Here is an 18145-nt window from a genome sequence, read left to right on the forward strand (position 1 = left end):
TAATTTGAGATCGCTGAGATGTCTCTATGTGCTTGTGCTCTCAAAGTACTAGAGCCAATTCATGTACTTACTGGACTTCCAGCCGGCCCTAACCTCTCTAATCGCCTCAATGTCGAGAAGAAGTGGGACAGCCTCTGAGCCTGGTCAGTTTATTTTTTGGATATATGCAGACGCATCTATCAATATCGGTTGGCCTGCTCATATCTACTCCAGCGTTGCAGGCAGTCGTGGGCTGACAGATTACATATCGCTATGACGGCGACAAGATAGACACCAACCTTGTAGTGGGATGCCGAACGATTTGAGGCTTGGATGATAAGTTGGAGTACTTCATTAATCAGTGCGCTAACTTTACCACGAAGATTTCAGACGGAATGGCATACGTGAACATAACTCAAAATCCACCCGAGGAAATTTCCGATGTGTGGCATGTTATGCTGTTGTCGAAGGCTTTGGATAGATGGGATCTGACGAGGAGACTCAAAACGCCCCAAGAACCGAAATTATTACACACGAGTAGCCGTTGTTTCTCCAAAGAGATAGAAAGTTTATACTATATCACTTACGAATGTGTCGTTTTTTTTCGCTTAAAGCGGACACTCATGGTCCTGCTGCTAAAAGAGCGATATTATCTCTTAATATTTCAGTAGTGTTTTATAAGGGTATCATCTTCACTAATAAGGGACTTGTTCCTATGTTATGATGAGACTGTATAGGTTAGTTGGTGTAATGGACACCACTGACTGTTAGATATGTCTTCTTGGGGTCCAGGTTCGTTCCAACGTAGTGAAGATTGATGGTCGCCAGTCATGTGATGTAAGACTATATTAATCACGGAGAAGATTGTTCATCGCTAGCTCAAGGGAAATTCCCATCCAGAGACACTCCTTAGCACTGGTTGCGTGACTGCAATGGCAGTGGTTTGGTGTTTTATCTCTCAACTTGTCGTATATGTTAGCGTATAGTTTCTTCCATATTCGTGTAGCCTTTGCCAAGGACTAAGATTGAATCATCGTCATTCAAGTTCGAGGCTGTGATTAAAGCAAAGCACTGTTTGGATATGGAAACAAGACTTCAAGCTAACAAACTGCTTGAGGGCCGACTCACTAATGTTTTTTCGTTGCCCAAGTTCATATCGTACGACCTCCATAAAACCATCTTGTTCTTAGAAAGTACGGCTAAGCTTAATCACGCTTCTTTTCCAAATGGAGGATTGCCTGTCACTTGCTCTTCGGCCCACTCGTGTCATGAAGGTCGGAGTGACACTCGAGCATTTGCCAAAACCGGCAGCCGTGTAACGAAAGCAATCAACAATATTAATGAATGACTTACCCCGTTTCATATCATTCATGAATCAGATGTGCTTTTCTGAGTATATAAAGAGCTCCGCAGTCACGCTTTCTTTTCCCCCAACTACACATTACTGTCCAAATCTCAGCCTATTTAACAAAATACTCATCAAAAACACTACAAAATTTATATTAATCTAGAAATGGCTCAATAAAACTTCTCCCGGTAAATGAGTAACGTCTCGTCAAGCTTCGTCGGTCTCATGTACGAAGCCAACAAGCGCGGCAACCTCCAAACTGCAGTCCTTTGGTCAAGACTTCAACTCTTGGGTCCAAAATCACGGCATGAGACTGGACTCGGGGATTTCAAGTTCTGCCCCGAACTATCCTAACGAAGATGCCGTCAAACGATCTGCAATCAAGCTAACACTTTCCACCCTGAACTCCCAAATCCAGCTACGTAAGTATCTGACTCCAGGCTAGAAATGAGCGGTACTGACATTATCTGATAGTTATGCAGGACTATCGTGATGGCCCTAACGTACGCACAGCACCTGGAGCGCAGAGTGATGCGAGCAGTGTTGAGAGGAGCTTGACCAGTCTTTCGAGGTGGACGTCTTGAGAAGATAATTGGTAGGACCGAGGTCTTTTTCTGGACTTGACATCAATTTTCATATCTAACGTAAAGAAATAATATTAGGAAAGCTTATCTGACAATGTTTCATTCTTGAACGGCTTGCCGCCGTTTTCCAACAATCGATATCACTTGGTGAGATTGCGAGTCTGCCATATTTATCAACTCATGAGTGACACGATATGCAAGGCGCTGAACTACCGTCAAGCTAACTGTTGATTATCGCTTTAGTACCTTCTCTGCTCTATGCTGTATTGTCAATTGAGTTATCACACTTTCAGACAATACGGACAGTGGCCGCCAATACGTATATAAAGTGATAGCAGTGGGCAATGAGGCGGTGTTGTAGATGCCCAGGCAGGAGTCGGAATAGCCACTTGGCGAACTTTTGTGTGTTTTTAGCAGTTTTCATATCAACCCTGTTGTTGCAGCACCCCAATACTTTAGAATGAATGCTACAGACACTCTAACCCTTACCTTGCCATGTGATTACTACGCATAAAATTACCATAAGCCTCTCCTCAAGACAAAAATGGAATTCACAACGACTGAGTATGAGAATTGGCTATTTAAAAGACTGAACTCTGAAAAAGTTGGATGCGCTTGTTGAAAATCCCAAAGAACGCAGATAAGCACCAAAAGGATGACCTAAAGACTTATAATAAACCCATGAAGCTTGGTAGAATACTTCCGTTGCGCCAATTAAACCATTTAAACCTTTCTCTCTGAGTTATTGGGACTTGACAGGTGAGTGGCCTCTTTTGGCTTTCAATTTTCTATCCCTAATCAGCACCCCTAACATATATGTTAGCCAGGCGATTACCCAATGTAGGGCGAGGATTCCTTGCCGCAGTGGTACATCTCCTCAATCATTTCAATGGCTATGTGCAAGTAGTGAAAGTAATTCCCAGTCTTGTGTAGTAGCGCCTGGTAGACTGGGCGTTGAGTGTTAGCCCTACCCAAACTTCCATGACTGATCATTACATACGGTCCTCAACGGCACGACGTACAGACTCTAAGCATACTGGACGGTCTCTTGCTGCAACCGATTCCCTCAATAGCGCCGCGTGTCGATAACGGGTAGAGTAAGCCCTGGGAATGCGGCGTGGTATCTGTGTTGGCGGAAACGGCTCGCCTTCAGGGATGGTCCTATAGCTTTTGACCCAGTTCATGAAGATCACCTCCATTTTCTCGATAGTTTCCCAGTCCGGGTAATACGCATCTCCGTTTCTTGAGATCGAATTTACTTCAGGGAGGTCCATGATTTTTTTAAGACAGAGGCGAACGGATAACGCAATAGATGATACGCGAAGAAAATCGCTGTGTCGTACAGTACGGAAGTGTCGACCAGACATATCGATGATGGATAGCTTTTCTTGGTAGTAATTTGATTGATAAGTAGGACGAAACGAATCGATACAGATTCTTGTTCTTGATGCACCTGTTGCTGATAATGTAAAGTGCAGATATGTTGTGAGTTAAGGTTGGCTTGGCATTCAGTTATATTTTGAGAGGAAGGTAAACACTGAACTCCATTTGGTCCTGCCTCGAAGTGACCATGACCTCAGAACTGGAAGTTTGAGAAGTCTTAGGTATGGATCATAGTTTGTTGCTTCCTTTTTTGACAGTGTGTATGGGTCGATGTCAGTCGCGACTCCTATTACTAGGTAATGGAGAATGGCCAAGATCCAACCATCCTTGAGCATCATCTCTAACGAACGGCATACGACCAGCATCACCGATATAGAACAGTTCTAAGTACAGAGAGAGATCAATCTTCAAAGCTAGATCGTTTTCTCGAAACTTGATTCTTCATTCCATCATTTCAGCCATCAACTTGACCATCATGGGTCACCTCTCACAAATCGAAGCCGTCATGGAAGCCTACGACGACATCCTCTACCACTATCCAGATGACGGCGAAGATCCTTTGAACATGCCCAAGAAAGAAGTTATTGTAAAACAAAAGGCGGATTTCAACTACTGGGCAATACATTCGGGCGTGTGCATGCCAGAAATTGACCTTGAACACGAGTTCGAACGGGAAGCGATAAAAGGACTTGACGACTTCATCGAGACTGCACATAAACGTGAGTTACACCAAATTTATGGTTAATTTTTATGATTCGCTCACATTTTCAGTCGAGAGACTATACCAAGAAGATCCAAGTCCTAATGTCATATGGCTGGCTGACGATTACGTGGCCTCGCTGTCACAAAGGCTGAGCCAACTGGCTCATACATTCGGCGTACTTGTACCTTCATTGCAGGACACAGGGACGGCTTCTGGGCAGTGAATTGGAACTTGATGATGTTTTGGAAAGTTGGTTGTCGCATAAGTACACCTCATACTAAATAGACGCTTTGCAGCAAGTCATTAACACGAGATATCCTAAACTATGATAAGGAATAGAGTAGAGAAGTAAATTTTATACTAAGTTGATCATAAGAGATCTTAAATTAATACAATATTGTTATATATTTACTTACCCGAAATCTTAGTCAAGGTGCTCAGCGCCAGGGAGAGCCCTCCTAGCAGCCAGTCAACTTGAGTATAGTACCTTATATTAGTATCCCCTTCTAGCGAGTATATATATATTCTCAGCGTTCACTTTATCATGACTCACAAGTACATAGATATTGATGAATCTTTTTGTTATCTTGTTGACTTGAGTGCATCTCTGGTGTACGTGGCTAAGAGAGGGCATAAGGGTAGATGCTATTTAAGGATTGTAGCTTAGATAGCCACTACGGCACTTCAGATACATCAACCACAACGTCGAATATAGCCTCAAAACAATCAAAGTACTAATCACATGTGATATGGAGACTACTCGGCATCTTTTAGCGTTGGCGTATTGGTTTTTAACACGCTGCTAAGCGCTCAATCAGTGACAAAGATGAGCCATTTACCTAAAGATACAACGCTGTAGCGTTTCCTAAGCTTTACGCCCTGATCGTTTACAGAGTTCTCACGAGACATGTTCATATTGGCATTTCCGAGGGAAATGGGATGCATCCTCTTGTCTGTAGTGTCACCCTAAACTGTTACTGTGCATAGTAGACTGCCAGTCGGATGCTGACCGCACTTAACGCCGGCTCAACTGAATATCCCCCGCGAAACGCGGGGAGGTCATACGCAATGGTCATGTCAATGCAGACTGAATCATGTAGAGTCGCATAGCGCATAAGCATGTCACCTTTTGTTTTATCTTCCCTTCTGAAAATTTGAAATCATGCGATCGATTTGGAGAAACCAGTAGAAGACCTAGTGATCGACTCCGGTCGGGCGAATCGTCAGGGTCTTGATCAGCATGATTTCATGAGGTTTGAGAAACCATTCGAACCAATCGTGGTGGGTGACGATGAGCACATCGTCACCTCGGAGGATTGTCATGCAGGATAAGCACTTGAAGATTGGTGTAGTCACTGGGAAATTACACGGGTAGAGAAAAGTGTTCGGCTGCTCGGTTCATTAGCTGCTCGTTCTACTGCCCGTCTTTTTTGGTGAGACAAATTCCTCGATTTGACGTCGCCAAGACGGCATTCTACGATTTGAGATCTGCCCATCAAGTAACTATTTTTGGAAGGCAATTTTTACAGGCCTTGATCGGCCGCCGTTCGCTTAAATTTTCGGTCCTTAAGTGATAGACATCAGATATCTTCAACGCGTTATCACCGTGGATCTGAAAACCAAGACTTTGGATCTTGATGAAGATCAATGCCGTCTTGGATCTCAGGATCTACCTCTTTTGGGCATGATCTCGCAGTCTCGAGTCAGGACAAAAGATTGTCGTTTGCATGACATCTATAGATCTTTGTGAGTGTATGCTAGATTGTAGAGAGCTGGTTTCACAAAATAGTTCCCGCAAGATACATGGAGAATCTTCAACAGCGATGATCCTGGAACCTCACCGTTGAGAAAGTCACCCGGCCACAGAATTATAATGCAATGAGTCGTAACAAAAGCCATACAGAGATTCTCCCCAGTTCGATATCGATGCAGATCTTGAGTAATTGTGATAACGTTATCCACAAAACCACAATAAAATACCTGGAGTTGAAACTTTAAAGTTTGAAATCCCACAACGTTCAAAATCCATAAAAAAGAGAGGGATGACCTCATAAGCTGTTGATCCTGGGTCCCCTGCCCAAGGACCGGGCACCCCGGTCTTGAGAATCGAGGCTGGATGGCCCAAGCTCTATTCACGGCCTTGCCCGAGATTGGAACGACTGAGGAAACAAGACTAGAAGGCTGATAGAAGCCTTCTGCTAAACACTCATGAAGCATGGACGCACACAATCAAGGCCCTTTCAATAAAGTGGCAATTGGTTACAGGGGAGATGCTTCCAGCTGAAAGGTGACAACTCATCGCTGTCAGAATGACGCGTGTTGAATGTTTACGAAAAAGAAAGCCTAGATGAGGCTTGTAGAGCGTTACATCCAAGGAATCTTTTAGAGTTGGCGATCAGCGCTGAGTTGGCAAGCCTGGGCTCTCTGTGGACCGTTACAACTCCCGAGCGCAAATTCACGGTTCACCGTTTAAGTTACTGAATCGCAAGAGCTTCTGTTTCTAGGCCATGCTTAAATTAATCTAAGCGTTAATGGCCTGGTCGTCAAACTGGAACCAATGCCTCACCATTGAATGCACGAGCCTCATGAGCAAGGGTCTTTAATGACCAAGAAATTTGACATGAAACTAGGCTCTTCAAGGCGGCGCTGAAACAAGGGCCGTTCATTGATGAGAAAACCGTTCGCTTTGGATAGAAATAGAACTATAATTCCATGTCGTGTGATTTGTCTAAGAATGAAGTTCATTGGATATATATCAGATAACCGGAAATGAAACGGCTACAGGTGAGTCTTATTCTACGGAGTTACCTCCGACGGTATTCCCAAGATGCACTGGAATCATATCATATGCACATGTAAGCTAGAAATAGGGCGAGATATCAAGCCTCATTCAGCTGTGCATAAAACTCGCAAATATCGCTTCGGCAAATTCAAGCCGGGCAAGATAGTCGTCGGCATCATGGATCAAGTTCGGCATCTCGTGTAACCGAAAAAGAAAAAGAAGAAGAAAAGAAGAGAGTCCTTGCTATGAATGACGGATGATTTGTGCATCTACCACCACTCCACATAGCCCATGTTTCTGTCCACTCGATGCCTTTGCAAAGTGCCTTACCAGACCCATTGATCAACTGGCTTTGAGAAGAAAGGTGCATGATCCTGGTGAGTACCCTGGAAACTTTGAGGTTTTTTTCTTTGATGAGAGAAAATTCTCGATCGGGTTGAGCCTCTTTGCCATACTGTTAGCATCATGAGTCTGTTCCTCGGAATGAGACCTTGGTATTGGAATGAGCTAAAGTGAAGCCCGAATCCACAGATTACGACTCTGATGTCAAGGTGAAAAGTACAGCACTTCATCTGCAATATGTAATATGTAATATGCAACATGCTGACCCTTTGTTATGTCATCTCTCCCCAGACGGATGGACCCTAAGATCTTGTGATTTTTTAGTGGAGTCGTTCTTTGGTTTCGGGACCGGAACGGCCACCAATCTACACTCTCTGTCGATGTTGGTCAATCATCGAATATTCCTCTCTTGTCTAGTTCTCTAAGTTTCTCGGATCTCTTCTCAGTGACTCTGACAAAGCGGAGGCTGTCACAGTCAGACTAGGATATGGTGATGGCATGAGTTTATACATTCGGCACATGCCATGTCACGACCGCAGCAGACATTACGTAGTCCGTTTTCGGGGCTTAAACAGAGACCCTTACTCAATCTGCATCTCTAAAGAGTAAAGCCTTTGAATCTAAAGACAGGGTTTCGCCTGGTGCCGCGTCACCGAGAGTAGCGAACCCCATTCAAATCGTACGGGGTTTGGGCTCCGCAGCCTCCGGAGCTCCCTCGTTAAGTTATTCTCTCAGCGATAGCAAGAGGCATTGATGAAGCTTTTTTTTTTTTTTTTTTACTGCTCCTCGGATAGCACGGGGAGTCTGTCTGAATGTTTGCCTCGGAAGGGTGGCTTAGATTCCATGGTATGACCTCAATTTGACGGGAATATAATTACCCCAAGGTCAGACTCACTCAGACATGGCATGTAGATAACGCCTCTCTCTCTCTCTCTCTCTTGCTCTCTTCCATGTTCTTCTCACATATTCTTGCCGCCCCCATCTGTGCTCCTCTGTCTCGGTCTACTATGACTGCATCATCATCATCACCACCACCAAGATCTTTTTAGTGCAGTGTCTTCAACCCTGTCTGGGACAGCTGTCGCCCTTTTGGGTCACCTCAGTTCCTGTTTCTTGTCAGACCATAAGTTGATTTGCTCGTTACCTTAGTTGTTCCTGTTACATACCCCGACTCGTACGTATTAACTTAATTTACTTCTTGGGTTCCTGCTTTTTGTCCGACGACCAACTTTCCCATACCTCTCCTCTCATTTCCTGTTCAACCAGCCCAGATCTGGCCAGGTTCTCGCTTGTCTATTTCGCTGTGGCCGGTCTCAAACTTCAGCCCAACAGCCTCAAGTGAACCGTGCTTCTCATCCGTTTGGCATTGGTGTTGGTGCCTGACGATTTCTTTCTTATTCCTAATTTGTTTTATTAAGGATCCTATTGTTCGTGTCCCCGCTGTGTCATTGTTCTCCTTTGCCTCAGCCGCCTTGACCGCACTTGTTAACTCACCATCGTCAGGCCGAGCTTGAATTGAGTTGAGCTGAGCTGAGCTGAGCTGAGAGTCTCTAGAATCTCAGGCGACACAGAAACAGAAACGGAGAAGCGAGAGACCAGACCAGGGTTGCCGGGGCCTCAAAATTCTCATTACCGCTGGTGTCTTCGCGTCAGAGGCTACAGGCGCACTAGCCACAAGCGAATCCCTTGAATCTGATGTTTCGGATTTCCATGTTTTAGCACAATTGCAAAAGGTACGTATTTTTATGTTTCTCGCCTGAATATTCGTATCCAATGCAATCAGTGTTTTTTTTTTCTCATCCTTTTCCTTGATCTTCAGTCACACGCCCTGTTTTTGTCTTTTACTTGATTCATCAATAGTCTTGACATTGAATCATGTACTCAGTCCCAAGTGGGATGAAAGCGGATAGTATAAATCTCAGACAATCTTGCATCGACACTGCACCTGCAACAATGTCGATCACCTGTTAGAAAAGCAGGATATTGTGTGTTAAGTGTTTCCTTCATCGTCTCTTTGCTGCAAATCGCCCTCTGCCATCGCTGCTAGTTCTTCTGCCTGTTGGTATGGTGCATTCCTCACAACCATTCATAAGATGTTCTGCTCTGCACAACACAACGCCAACAATACAAACCAACCCATGCTTTTGAGTCCCCATCCCCAGTCCCGTAATACTCTGCCCTGTTTCTCCACCCTCTTCCTGTTCCTTGTCCATATCCTTGCGCATCAGCATCATCCCCACTGCCTGCAGCCAACCGCCCGGCAGAACAAGGCGTGACCCTTCCTAATCCTGGTCCCTTGACGCCTCTAGGCGCAGAGTCTAGTGCCCAAATCTGGGCGGGATGCCAGCCTAGGGACATCGACAACTTCAGGATCCAATGCCAGCGCATGAATTTATTTACTTGGGGAATTGATGAGCACTGCCGTTTTACTGTCCTGTGCTTTTCTTTCTTTTTTTTGATGCCGGGCCAGACCAGACCCATCTCATCACCGCTGCAACACTGCAACACACCGTCTCGTTTTTATTTACTCGTGCTCATCTTTAGTTGGCCCCTCCCTTGTCTTTCATTCTAATCCATCACCCTCGTCTCCAATATAACGCCCTGGATCTATTAGACCTGGGTATGGTCCCGCTCACATGTTCACATTCACATTCGAGCTATTCTTGTTCTTGGATTATAACCAGCCTTACCCTCCCTCACGCGCGTGCTGGACTCACAATTTGCTATTCTGCGTGTGTCTACGTCTTACACTGCTCTTTGTTTTGAAAGCATCTGAGCACATACCTCCACTTCCTGCGCCTGCGCTTGCCTACATCATCCTTTTACACCCACTACTTTTTTTGCGTTGCATTCTTAATTCTCGCTCCTTGGCTGGCACCACCCGCATTTTCTCTTGGCTTTATTGGCCTCGTCATCGTTTAGACACAAAATCACTTCAGTGTAGTACAGTAGAGTACAGTTGTTAACCGCCATGACAACAACAGCTTCAGTCCCTGAATCACCACAGCGTAGATCTGCTTGGGTTCCTTCTCACGAAAACATCTACTATCGACCTCGTCTCAACAAGAAGAAGTCCGTTTCAGCTGGTCGATTTCCTGCGCCGTTAATCGGTCCTCGAAGATCTCGCCCCCAAGCCATTCACATCGTTAGCTATCCCTCGGGATACGTTCCACGAGAACTACGAGCAGAGAGCAGACCTCAAACACCTGAACTGCTTGTCGAGCCTCGACGCGCACCTTCGTTGCAACCGACTGCTACTAACACGTCCAACGCGAGTAACAGCACCAGCGATTACTCCAGCACCGGTGTAAGCAGTAGCCGGAGAAAGAAAAGCTTCAAACCTCGTGCCGCCGTACGCCGCAGAGATAAGCTCCTGAGCTCATTTACCTTTACGAACCCTGACTCTGGCTCTGAACCTTCATCAGCATCAAACTCAGTATCTGCAGGCATTGATACTTCGGGTCTCGCAGCAGCCGAAGCGCTATCGACAAGTACAGGTATTGACCGCTCAACTCGGCAAAGTGTGAGCGCTATTTCAAGTACAGCAAGTCCAAGTACAAGGACCTCGAATACAGGCCACTCGATTGGCCAGTCTTGTCAATTGGACCTGGACCTTCCCGACGAGTCTGCGATTGGGTCGAGATTTACTAGGGCAGGTGCATCCCCACCAGCATATGACGACATAAGCTCACGCCCCGGTTCCGCGGCACCTGTTGGTATTGACTTAGCCTCTGCATCCACTGTAACGCCTGTTACCAATAACTCCGATTCTGCCAATTGCAACATCAACACAAGCAGCAATAACCAGACACAATCAGCCGCGGCCGCAACAATGGCGACTGCACGATCTTCGCATCCGTCGTTGGCGTTGACCAACCCCAATCGCAACAGTTTCATGTCGGCTCGTTCATCAAAATCTGCCGTCACTTCAGTCTCTGAGTTGCCGAAACCCGTCGCTTCCGGCAGTGGCGTGTCATGCTCAATTCTCCTCGCTGAGCCAAACATTTTTCTCTCAGGTTTTGATCATGATGGTCATGGTCACCGCGAAGGCCAGAGCGGTACCGCTTTGTTAAGAGGCAAACTTCAATTGCGAGTCACAAAAAACGTCAAGATCAAAGCCGTTCAACTCAAACTTCTTGGCCGTGCTCGCACTGAGTGGCCCGAAGGCATCCCTCCCCTCAAGCAAGATGTATTCGAGGAGGAGAGCCTTCGCACCCAAGTACTTACATTTTTCAATGCCATGAATGACGGCTGGGAGTCCGACTATGGCAACCAATGCACTTATCGCCTCAAGAGCAGTTCTCCAAATGGCAGCTCTACGAACCTCGTCCGCCCTAACCCATCATCATCTCTGACCCCGCATCAAAATAACCTTTCTGCCAAAGAAATCAAGCGCTTATCTTTGCAAAGCGTCCAGTCGCGAAGTTTCCAAAAGGGCGACAGTCCTATTGCCACTCCTACACAAGCCAAGGGATACAAGGTCTTCTACCCTGGTACTTATGACTATACTTTTGAACTACCCATCGACCACCACCAGCTAGAAACAACCAAGCTGCAGTACGGATCCGTTAAGTGGGAATTGCATGCTACTGTTGATCGAGCTGGAGCCTTCAAGCCTAACCTTCACGGCACCAAGGAAGTGTCTATTGTTCGCGTGCCTGATCAACTCTCCCTTGAGATGACAGAACCAATTTCTATTAGTCGCCAGTGGGAAGATCAGTTGCACTATGACATTGTTATCTCGGGCAAGAGCTTCCCCATTGGTAGCAAAATCCCCATTGCCTTTAAGCTTACACCGCTTGCCAAGGTTCAAGTGCATAAGCTCAAGGTTTATGTAACGGAATCGATTGAGTACTGGACCAACGATAAGCGTGTAACACGTAAAGATCCAGGCCGCAAGATCTTGCTACTCGAAAAGTCTGCCGGAAAGCCTCTCGATTCGTCCTACGCCTCATCTGAAATCCGAACGCTTCGCGGCGGCGAACTAGACCCTGAGCAGCGACGAGAGGCTCGTGAAGCAGCTGCTCGAAGACGCGCACAAGATGCTGCCCGAAGACAGACCACGGCCGAGCCCCTTCCTGAGCCTTCGGCTAACCTCCTGGGCGACCTGGATCTGGGACTCGAGACCATCTGGGGTTCAACAGAAATCGAAGCCAATGTGCAGATTCCTACATGTGAGATGATGGCCAAGAACAAGGAGCTACGACTCAACCCTGACTGCAGCTGGAAGAATGTCAATGTCTTCCATTGGATCAAGGTATGTTATTTAATGATGAGTTTTGGGCCAGCAACTAACCGTTTCAAAGGTTGTTATGCGAATCAGCCGTATTGATCCTGAGGATCCTAGTGGTACAAAACGCCGACACTTCGAGATCAGCATTGATTCGCCATTCACTGTTCTCAACTGCCGTGCCACTCACGCCAACACTAATCTTCCTGCTTATTCAGGCGCCAACTGCAACGGCACCACTTATCAGTCTACTTGTGGATGCCCTGATGCCTTCACCGTTCCCACCGATGCTTCACCTAGTTCTTCGGAAGGTTCACTACCCGGTGTTAACCCTAACGCTGAGAACCTTCCGGCGCCACCACAGGCTGCCCATTTGGCCGACGGTGTTAGTGGACAACAAGAACCACGCCCGATCCATCTGCTCAGAGTTCCAAGCTTCAACCCTCCCGCCTTCGAAGACGATATTGCGCCACCTGCTGCCGAGCTTGTCACAGATGTGCCTGAGCCTGTGATGACTCCTCCACCACAGTACGATGTTGTGGTCGGAACTCCCAGTGTCGACGGTTTGGCGGATTACTTTGCACGATTGGCCGATGCAGGCTATGAGGGACATGAGGATTCAGAGTCGGATCCTGATGATTCCCCACCCAGAATCCTGGACCGAACTGGGCGTGTCAATGTCGCCAATCCTCGAACTCCTGGAGGTCGAAGGATGCCCAGTCGAAGTCTAGAGATTTCCCGACCCACCATCCAACTTGATATGAATGCTCTCCGCGCCCGAGCTGGACGGGCAGTGTGAAGAGCACTGGCCGTCCATGTTTGGATATGATAGGAGAGAAATACTCTACAAAGACATACTCAGCTTGAGCGTGTCAACAGTACATATTGGCGTCTACGCCATTTACGATATTTACGTTTTTTTCTTTGCTGTATTTTGTCTAAAGGTTGTAACAATCAAGCATATGGGTTGCATTTGGCATGGCTGGAATGGATAAGGTCTCGATGGCGTTACATCTTGCTACACGTTTTCCAACAAGGGCCAGGCGTTTATAAAGAGGAAAAGGATGTCATGCAAGTCAGCTACTCAGGATTCATTTAAGCGAAGGAAGGGAGGATATACCTTGAATTTTGGGGTAGGACACATGCGCTGGATGAACGCATACCCACGTATCGATACCACATCGTTTCCTTGACACTATCAATATATTTAGCCCGATACGGGTTTTTGTGTTACCATTTGGTCCGTTCCACGTTAGATAAGCGAGTTGAGCATGCACCTTGTTTGGATATAAATAGACAGTTATTAAAGGACGTTATGAATATCGTTTAAGGGTCCAGCCGTGATGTTCAGGGTCCATTCCGCTTATTGGTTATTTCACGGAAACCCCGGTTCGTAAGCGCTAAATCGAGACACGCCGCCCAAGCGGTAAGACGTCTCATCGTCAACTAACATCTCTTGGCTATCAACCTGATGAGTACTTGCTCATCAACAACTTCTTAAGAACAAGTCTCCGGTATTGTCGCCCTGTCTCAAGTAAGCGATGCCCTTTCCGGTAACTCCGGCGAGATGCGCCTTGACTAATCAGTTCACTCTCATGGAACAGGACACAATGGCTGTAAGAGGTGAAGACAAGACTGGTAAAGAGACGCCAGTGAGACAGCGGAAGGCTCACAAGAAGTCTCGTCTCGGATGTAAGAACTGCAAACTGAGGAGTGTCAAGGTGAGCTGATCGCTGTAACTCTTATCCACCAACCCCATATCTCAGTCATACGCTTCACTTCACCTCAGCACTAACATCTTTTCAGTGCGATGAATCAAAACCATCGTGTAAACGTTGTACCTCATCAGGCTTCGTCTGCTCATTCACTCAGATATCTCCCTCATCCTTCCAACTCGCCCACCAGAGCGCAGGGCCAGTCTTCTCAGTCGTCGATAAGTCTCTCAGTCCTATCAACCCTGGTTTCAGAGTCCCCGTCATCCAGCCTGTAAAGGGTGGTGTCGGTGAGATTATACTAGACGATGCTGCCCTGGCGGCCATTGAGAGGTTTCGACTAAGGACGGTGTTTTCTGTTGGTACACAGAAGACGAGAAGTGTTTACAGCGAGGGCGCGTTTCTACTAGGATTGAAGGTGAGTACTCACAAATCTCTTTATAGTATTTGACGCTGAAATTTATAGCATCCTTTTCTCATGCATGTCTTTATTGCTCTGGCCCTTCTTCATGATCAGCATCTAAACCCCTGCCAAACATCTTCTCACCGCACAGCCCTCGCTTTCCACTGGTATCAAGCGACAGCCCTTTTCCACCGCCGTCTCATGGCAGCAGGATCAGTCCCCGATGTGTCGAAACTCTCTGGCTCCGAACGCGATTCCCTCTGGGCTTCAGGAGCACTCCTCGGCGCAGCTTCGATGGCTCTTTTAGACGCTGAAGACGTGTATGGAGTGTGGCCCCTCAAGAAATCTGATTCCTTGGATCTTGACTGGCTAAGAATGAGCGATGGGAAGAAGGTTGTATGGAATATCGCTGATCCAACGAGAAAGGATAGTATTTTCCATCAGTTGCTCAGAGAGTGGGACGACATTCCTGATGGTTCTAAGCCCATTCCGCCCGATGCCCTTCCGACTATGTTCTACGATGCCTTTGACATTGGGCCGTCTTCTACAGCTCAGAACAACCCATATCATGTCGCTGCGTCGTTACTCGCACAGTTGCTTCCCCGAAAGATCGACGATAATACAGTGATCCAGTTTCTCACTTTCTTAACGCAACTGGACCCGCGGTATAGGAAGCTACTGGAGGAGAAAGACCCCAAGGCTATGGTATTGCTAGCATGGTGGTATACCAAAGCAGCGGCACACAGCTCATGGTGGATGCAGAGGAGATCAGTGGTAGAGGGGCTGGCCGTCTGTATCTACCTGGACAGGAATTGTGGGCCTGAAGCAGTTATTCAGGAGCTGGTGAAGTTTCCAAGGCGTGTATTTGATGCCTGTCGTGGTAATGGAGGATCAATGCCTGCGCAGAACAGACAGCCTTTAATAGCGGGCGTTCAGGTCTACTAGTAATCATAGGATAATATTATATATTTGAACAAAAGCTGCAGTAATGAGAGACAGACCTAAAGCATATCGAGACCAGCTAGACTACTCAATAATCCTGAAAACCAACAAAACGCCATATCCTTATCCTTACATGGTATCGTGACAGCCGTAGGCATCTAGCCTTATGGCGAGTTCCCACAAGCGCGTCAAGCACCCACTTTAACCTCGGAGTTAACGGACTGCTTCTCCTTCTCCCCATCCTTGTTAGGCATCAATGGATGATTTGGGTCGTATCCAACGGACTTCACAATACCAAGACCCTTTGTGCGACCTTCGCGGAACAGGAGCCTGTCGCCTGGAGCAAGATACTCGGGGCGTTGAACGAAGCGGAAGGCGACAGTTGCGCGGTCTCCTGTGCGAATGAGCGCTCGGTCAATGTCGATGATGGCACACGTTTGGGAGACAGGGCCAACGTGAAGCATGGCCTGGTACTTGGTCTTAATAGTAGTGGCGTGTGAGAGAATAAGAACTGGCAATGTCAGTGTGGCTCATTGTGGCATTGACCTAAATGCTTACCCTCTGCAACAAACTCACGGTGCACCTTTGGCATCACCTGGCCTTCGATCCGGGGTAGAAGTACCATACCCTTGCGCACGTCTTTGCGCTTGACCTTCTTCAAGGCGAAAGAAGCAGACTGTCCAGCCGATGCGGCGGGAACTCGTATCCTCTTGCGTTCAATTGACTTGACAGAGGTTGGTGTGAATTGGCCCAGAGAATCAGGCCCGATGAGAACGTTGTCGCCCTCATGAATGACACCAGACTTGATGATGCCAGACACGACGGTACCTGTGAAAGGTACTGAGAAAGTGTCATTGACGTGGAACTCGAATGGGGCATCCGAGTTGTAGCGCCCGTGATGGGGAAGGATGTTCAAGAACGTCCTGACCAGATCAAGATTCTCCCCTGTAACGTTGGAGACGAGGAAGACAGGGCATATCCGTTGACTGACAAACTGAGTCGCTGTATTTATGCATTCCTCACGAGTCTTTATGAAAGTCGGTATCTTTCGAGCCCCAGGGCTCTTCATGATCTTGGTGATCTGCGTCAATGTCTGCTCCAGAATGTTGGGAGGGCAGATATCAATCTTGGTGACAACAACCATGACGGGAACGTTTAGAGCCAGAGCAATACCTAGATGCTCTTTGCTCATACCAATAAGGCCATTGTTCGCCGCCACCATAAGAAGACAATAGTTTGGACTGCTTGAGAGCAATCCGAATACTGTCGTTCGAAGATACTTCTCGTGACCGGCCAAGTCAGTGAAGGTGATGACCTTTGCACTCCTCTTGCCAATTTCTTCCCAAGACAACTTGCCTGCAGAATGTCAGTATGGTCATCCGTATTAGTTAACGACCACGAAGACATACGCCCAGGAGTGTCAGAGGTGACGACCTTGCCCATGGTGTCAAAGCCCATGATCTCCATACCAACCGAACTGGTTCGCCCAGACTCAATTTCGTGCTTGTGCCGAAAGAGATTGACGCGAGCTTTACCTCGTCCATCATCAAGGTCTCCCTTTACGAGCACGCCCAGCATGGAACTCTTGCCTGCGTCGACTGCAACGTGTAAATAGTGGTACTAACCAGGTGGAGCTTGGAATAACTCACCATTCCCTACTACTGCTATCCGGGTTTCAATGACATCCTCTATTGTTGCGGGATTCTGGCGGATCAGAACCTTGCCGCTGCAGCTTTTATCCTTGGTAGGCTTGTCGGTAGTGCTCGCGGCCTCGAGCTCGCCACCGACATTCTTGGTTAATAACAGATCGCAGTCGGCGCGCACCCCCTTTGCTGCTTCCTGAAGTGTTTTGAACGCCTGGTTCCATTGATCGAGAGTTAGGTTCATCGATTCGCCATGGTTCTCATATCCAATCTCGAAAACGCATTCGCCGAAACCTTCCTCTAATCTGTCAGAGACAATTTCCTCCAATTGCTTCAATGTGTCTTCAGCTTCAGTCGATCCAAGCAGAAGGTCCTTGAGAGGCACTCGCGGTGCTGATTCCGCAAGGTCGAGGTTATCGAATAGCTCATCGAGTTCTTCGTGATGTTCGGTATTTGAGTCTGTGGTCTCGGCTGCGTCCGTCGTCGTTCGCGCGGTCGGATACCGCAAGTTCTGCTGTTGCTCTACATAATCCGCAAAATCGCTGAGCGCCTATATCAAGCATGAGTGAGCATATGCACATTGTGCATCCCAAAGGTACACGAACCGATTCGCCCTTGCGCTTCTCGTGCGCTAATGGCTTCGTCGACATTATGACAAGACTTAGAGGATGCCAAAATAAACCCAGTAAAGACTTCCATAAGCTGAGGCTAAATTAACTAAGTATTTGAGGTTCTTCAGAGGTACTCGTGGCGCTGATTCCGCAAAATCGAGGTTGTCGAATAGCTCATCGAGCTCTTTCGTGGTGTTCGGTATTTAGGCTTCTTGACTCCGCCGTGTAATCATTGACTTGCAAGCAAGTGTTGGACTGAAGGCCAGAGAAGTATTTAAATAATTGGAGGAATGGCTCTCAAAAAGGCTGCGCCACTTCTCGCCGTCTGACTGGGCTGTTTTGAAGTTTTGAATTCAGAAGAGTCATAGACAAACAAAGTTATAAGTTTAGAGGTAGCACCTGATGCGCGGGGGGTTACTCACAACGCCGACAGGCACCCTACGCCACGCCTGCCTACCTATCGATAAGAGCTCAAGCTGTGTG

General features: G+C 47.2%; 5 protein-coding genes across 5 annotated transcripts; 3 read left to right on the top strand and 2 right to left on the bottom strand.

The window, feature by feature from the left end:
• Positions 1 to 2705: 2705 nt before the first annotated feature.
• On the bottom strand, positions 2706 to 3185 carry FOBCDRAFT_274379 (uncharacterized protein; the record flags this gene model as incomplete). The annotated part of the gene is made up of 3 exons (XM_054704691.1): positions 2706 to 2718; positions 2747 to 2858; positions 2912 to 3185. The coding sequence occupies 3 exons, from the start codon at positions 3183 to 3185 to the stop codon at positions 2706 to 2708; spliced, it is 399 nt and encodes a 132-aa protein (XP_054560666.1).
• A 584-nt stretch (positions 3186 to 3769) lies between these two features.
• On the top strand, positions 3770 to 4220 carry FOBCDRAFT_319740 (uncharacterized protein; the record flags this gene model as incomplete). Its single annotated transcript, XM_031184615.2, has 2 exons — positions 3770 to 4013; positions 4066 to 4220. The coding sequence occupies 2 exons, from the start codon at positions 3770 to 3772 to the stop codon at positions 4218 to 4220; spliced, it is 399 nt and encodes a 132-aa protein (XP_031040257.2).
• A 5853-nt stretch (positions 4221 to 10073) lies between these two features.
• Positions 10074 to 13296, top strand: FOBCDRAFT_37068 (or S-antigen, C-terminal domain-containing protein). Its single transcript, XM_031184616.3, has 2 exons — positions 10074 to 12378; positions 12428 to 13296. The coding sequence occupies exons 1-2, from the start codon at positions 10093 to 10095 to the stop codon at positions 13148 to 13150; spliced, it is 3009 nt and encodes a 1002-aa protein (XP_031040258.2). The 5' UTR covers positions 10074 to 10092; the 3' UTR covers positions 13151 to 13296.
• Positions 13297 to 13686: 390 nt separating this feature from the next.
• On the top strand, positions 13687 to 15413 carry FOBCDRAFT_224029 (uncharacterized protein; the record flags this gene model as incomplete). Its single annotated transcript, XM_031184623.3, has 4 exons — positions 13687 to 13885; positions 13956 to 14072; positions 14158 to 14481; positions 14530 to 15413. The coding sequence occupies exons 2-4, from the start codon at positions 13962 to 13964 to the stop codon at positions 15409 to 15411; spliced, it is 1317 nt and encodes a 438-aa protein (XP_031040265.3). The 5' UTR covers positions 13687 to 13885; positions 13956 to 13961.
• FOBCDRAFT_224033 (P-loop containing nucleoside triphosphate hydrolase protein) lies at positions 15414 to 18053 on the bottom strand. Its single transcript, XM_031184625.3, has 5 exons — positions 17657 to 18053; positions 17058 to 17601; positions 16818 to 17006; positions 15967 to 16764; positions 15414 to 15919 (listed from the first exon to the last, which is right to left on the bottom strand). Exons 1-5 carry the CDS (start codon positions 17699 to 17701, stop codon positions 15597 to 15599), a joined length of 1899 nt encoding a protein of 632 aa, XP_031040267.2. The 5' UTR covers positions 17702 to 18053; the 3' UTR covers positions 15414 to 15596.
• Positions 18054 to 18145: the final 92 nt, after the last annotated feature.

This window comes from Fusarium oxysporum, chromosome V (genome assembly GCF_013085055.1).
Source record: "Fusarium oxysporum Fo47 chromosome V, complete sequence".
Classification (NCBI taxonomy): domain Eukaryota; kingdom Fungi; phylum Ascomycota; class Sordariomycetes; order Hypocreales; family Nectriaceae; genus Fusarium; species Fusarium oxysporum.

Coding starts and splice junctions, on each gene's coding strand:
- FOBCDRAFT_224033 (XM_031184625.3), bottom strand. CDS start 17,701: ATGTCGACGAAGCCATTAGCGCACGAGAAGCGCAAGGGCGAATCG. Junction 17,007..17,057: donor GATAGCAGTAGTAGGGAATG/GTGAGTTATTCC, acceptor TACACGTTGCAG/TCGACGCAGGCAAGAGTTCC. Junction 16,765..16,817: donor CACCTCTGACACTCCTGGGC/GTATGTCTTCGT, acceptor GACATTCTGCAG/GCAAGTTGTCTTGGGAAGAA.
- FOBCDRAFT_37068 (XM_031184616.3), top strand. CDS start 10,093: ATGACAACAACAGCTTCAGTCCCTGAATCACCACAGCGTAGATCTGCT. Junction 12,379..12,427: donor ATGTCTTCCATTGGATCAAG/GTATGTTATTTA, acceptor ACCGTTTCAAAG/GTTGTTATGCGAATCAGCCG.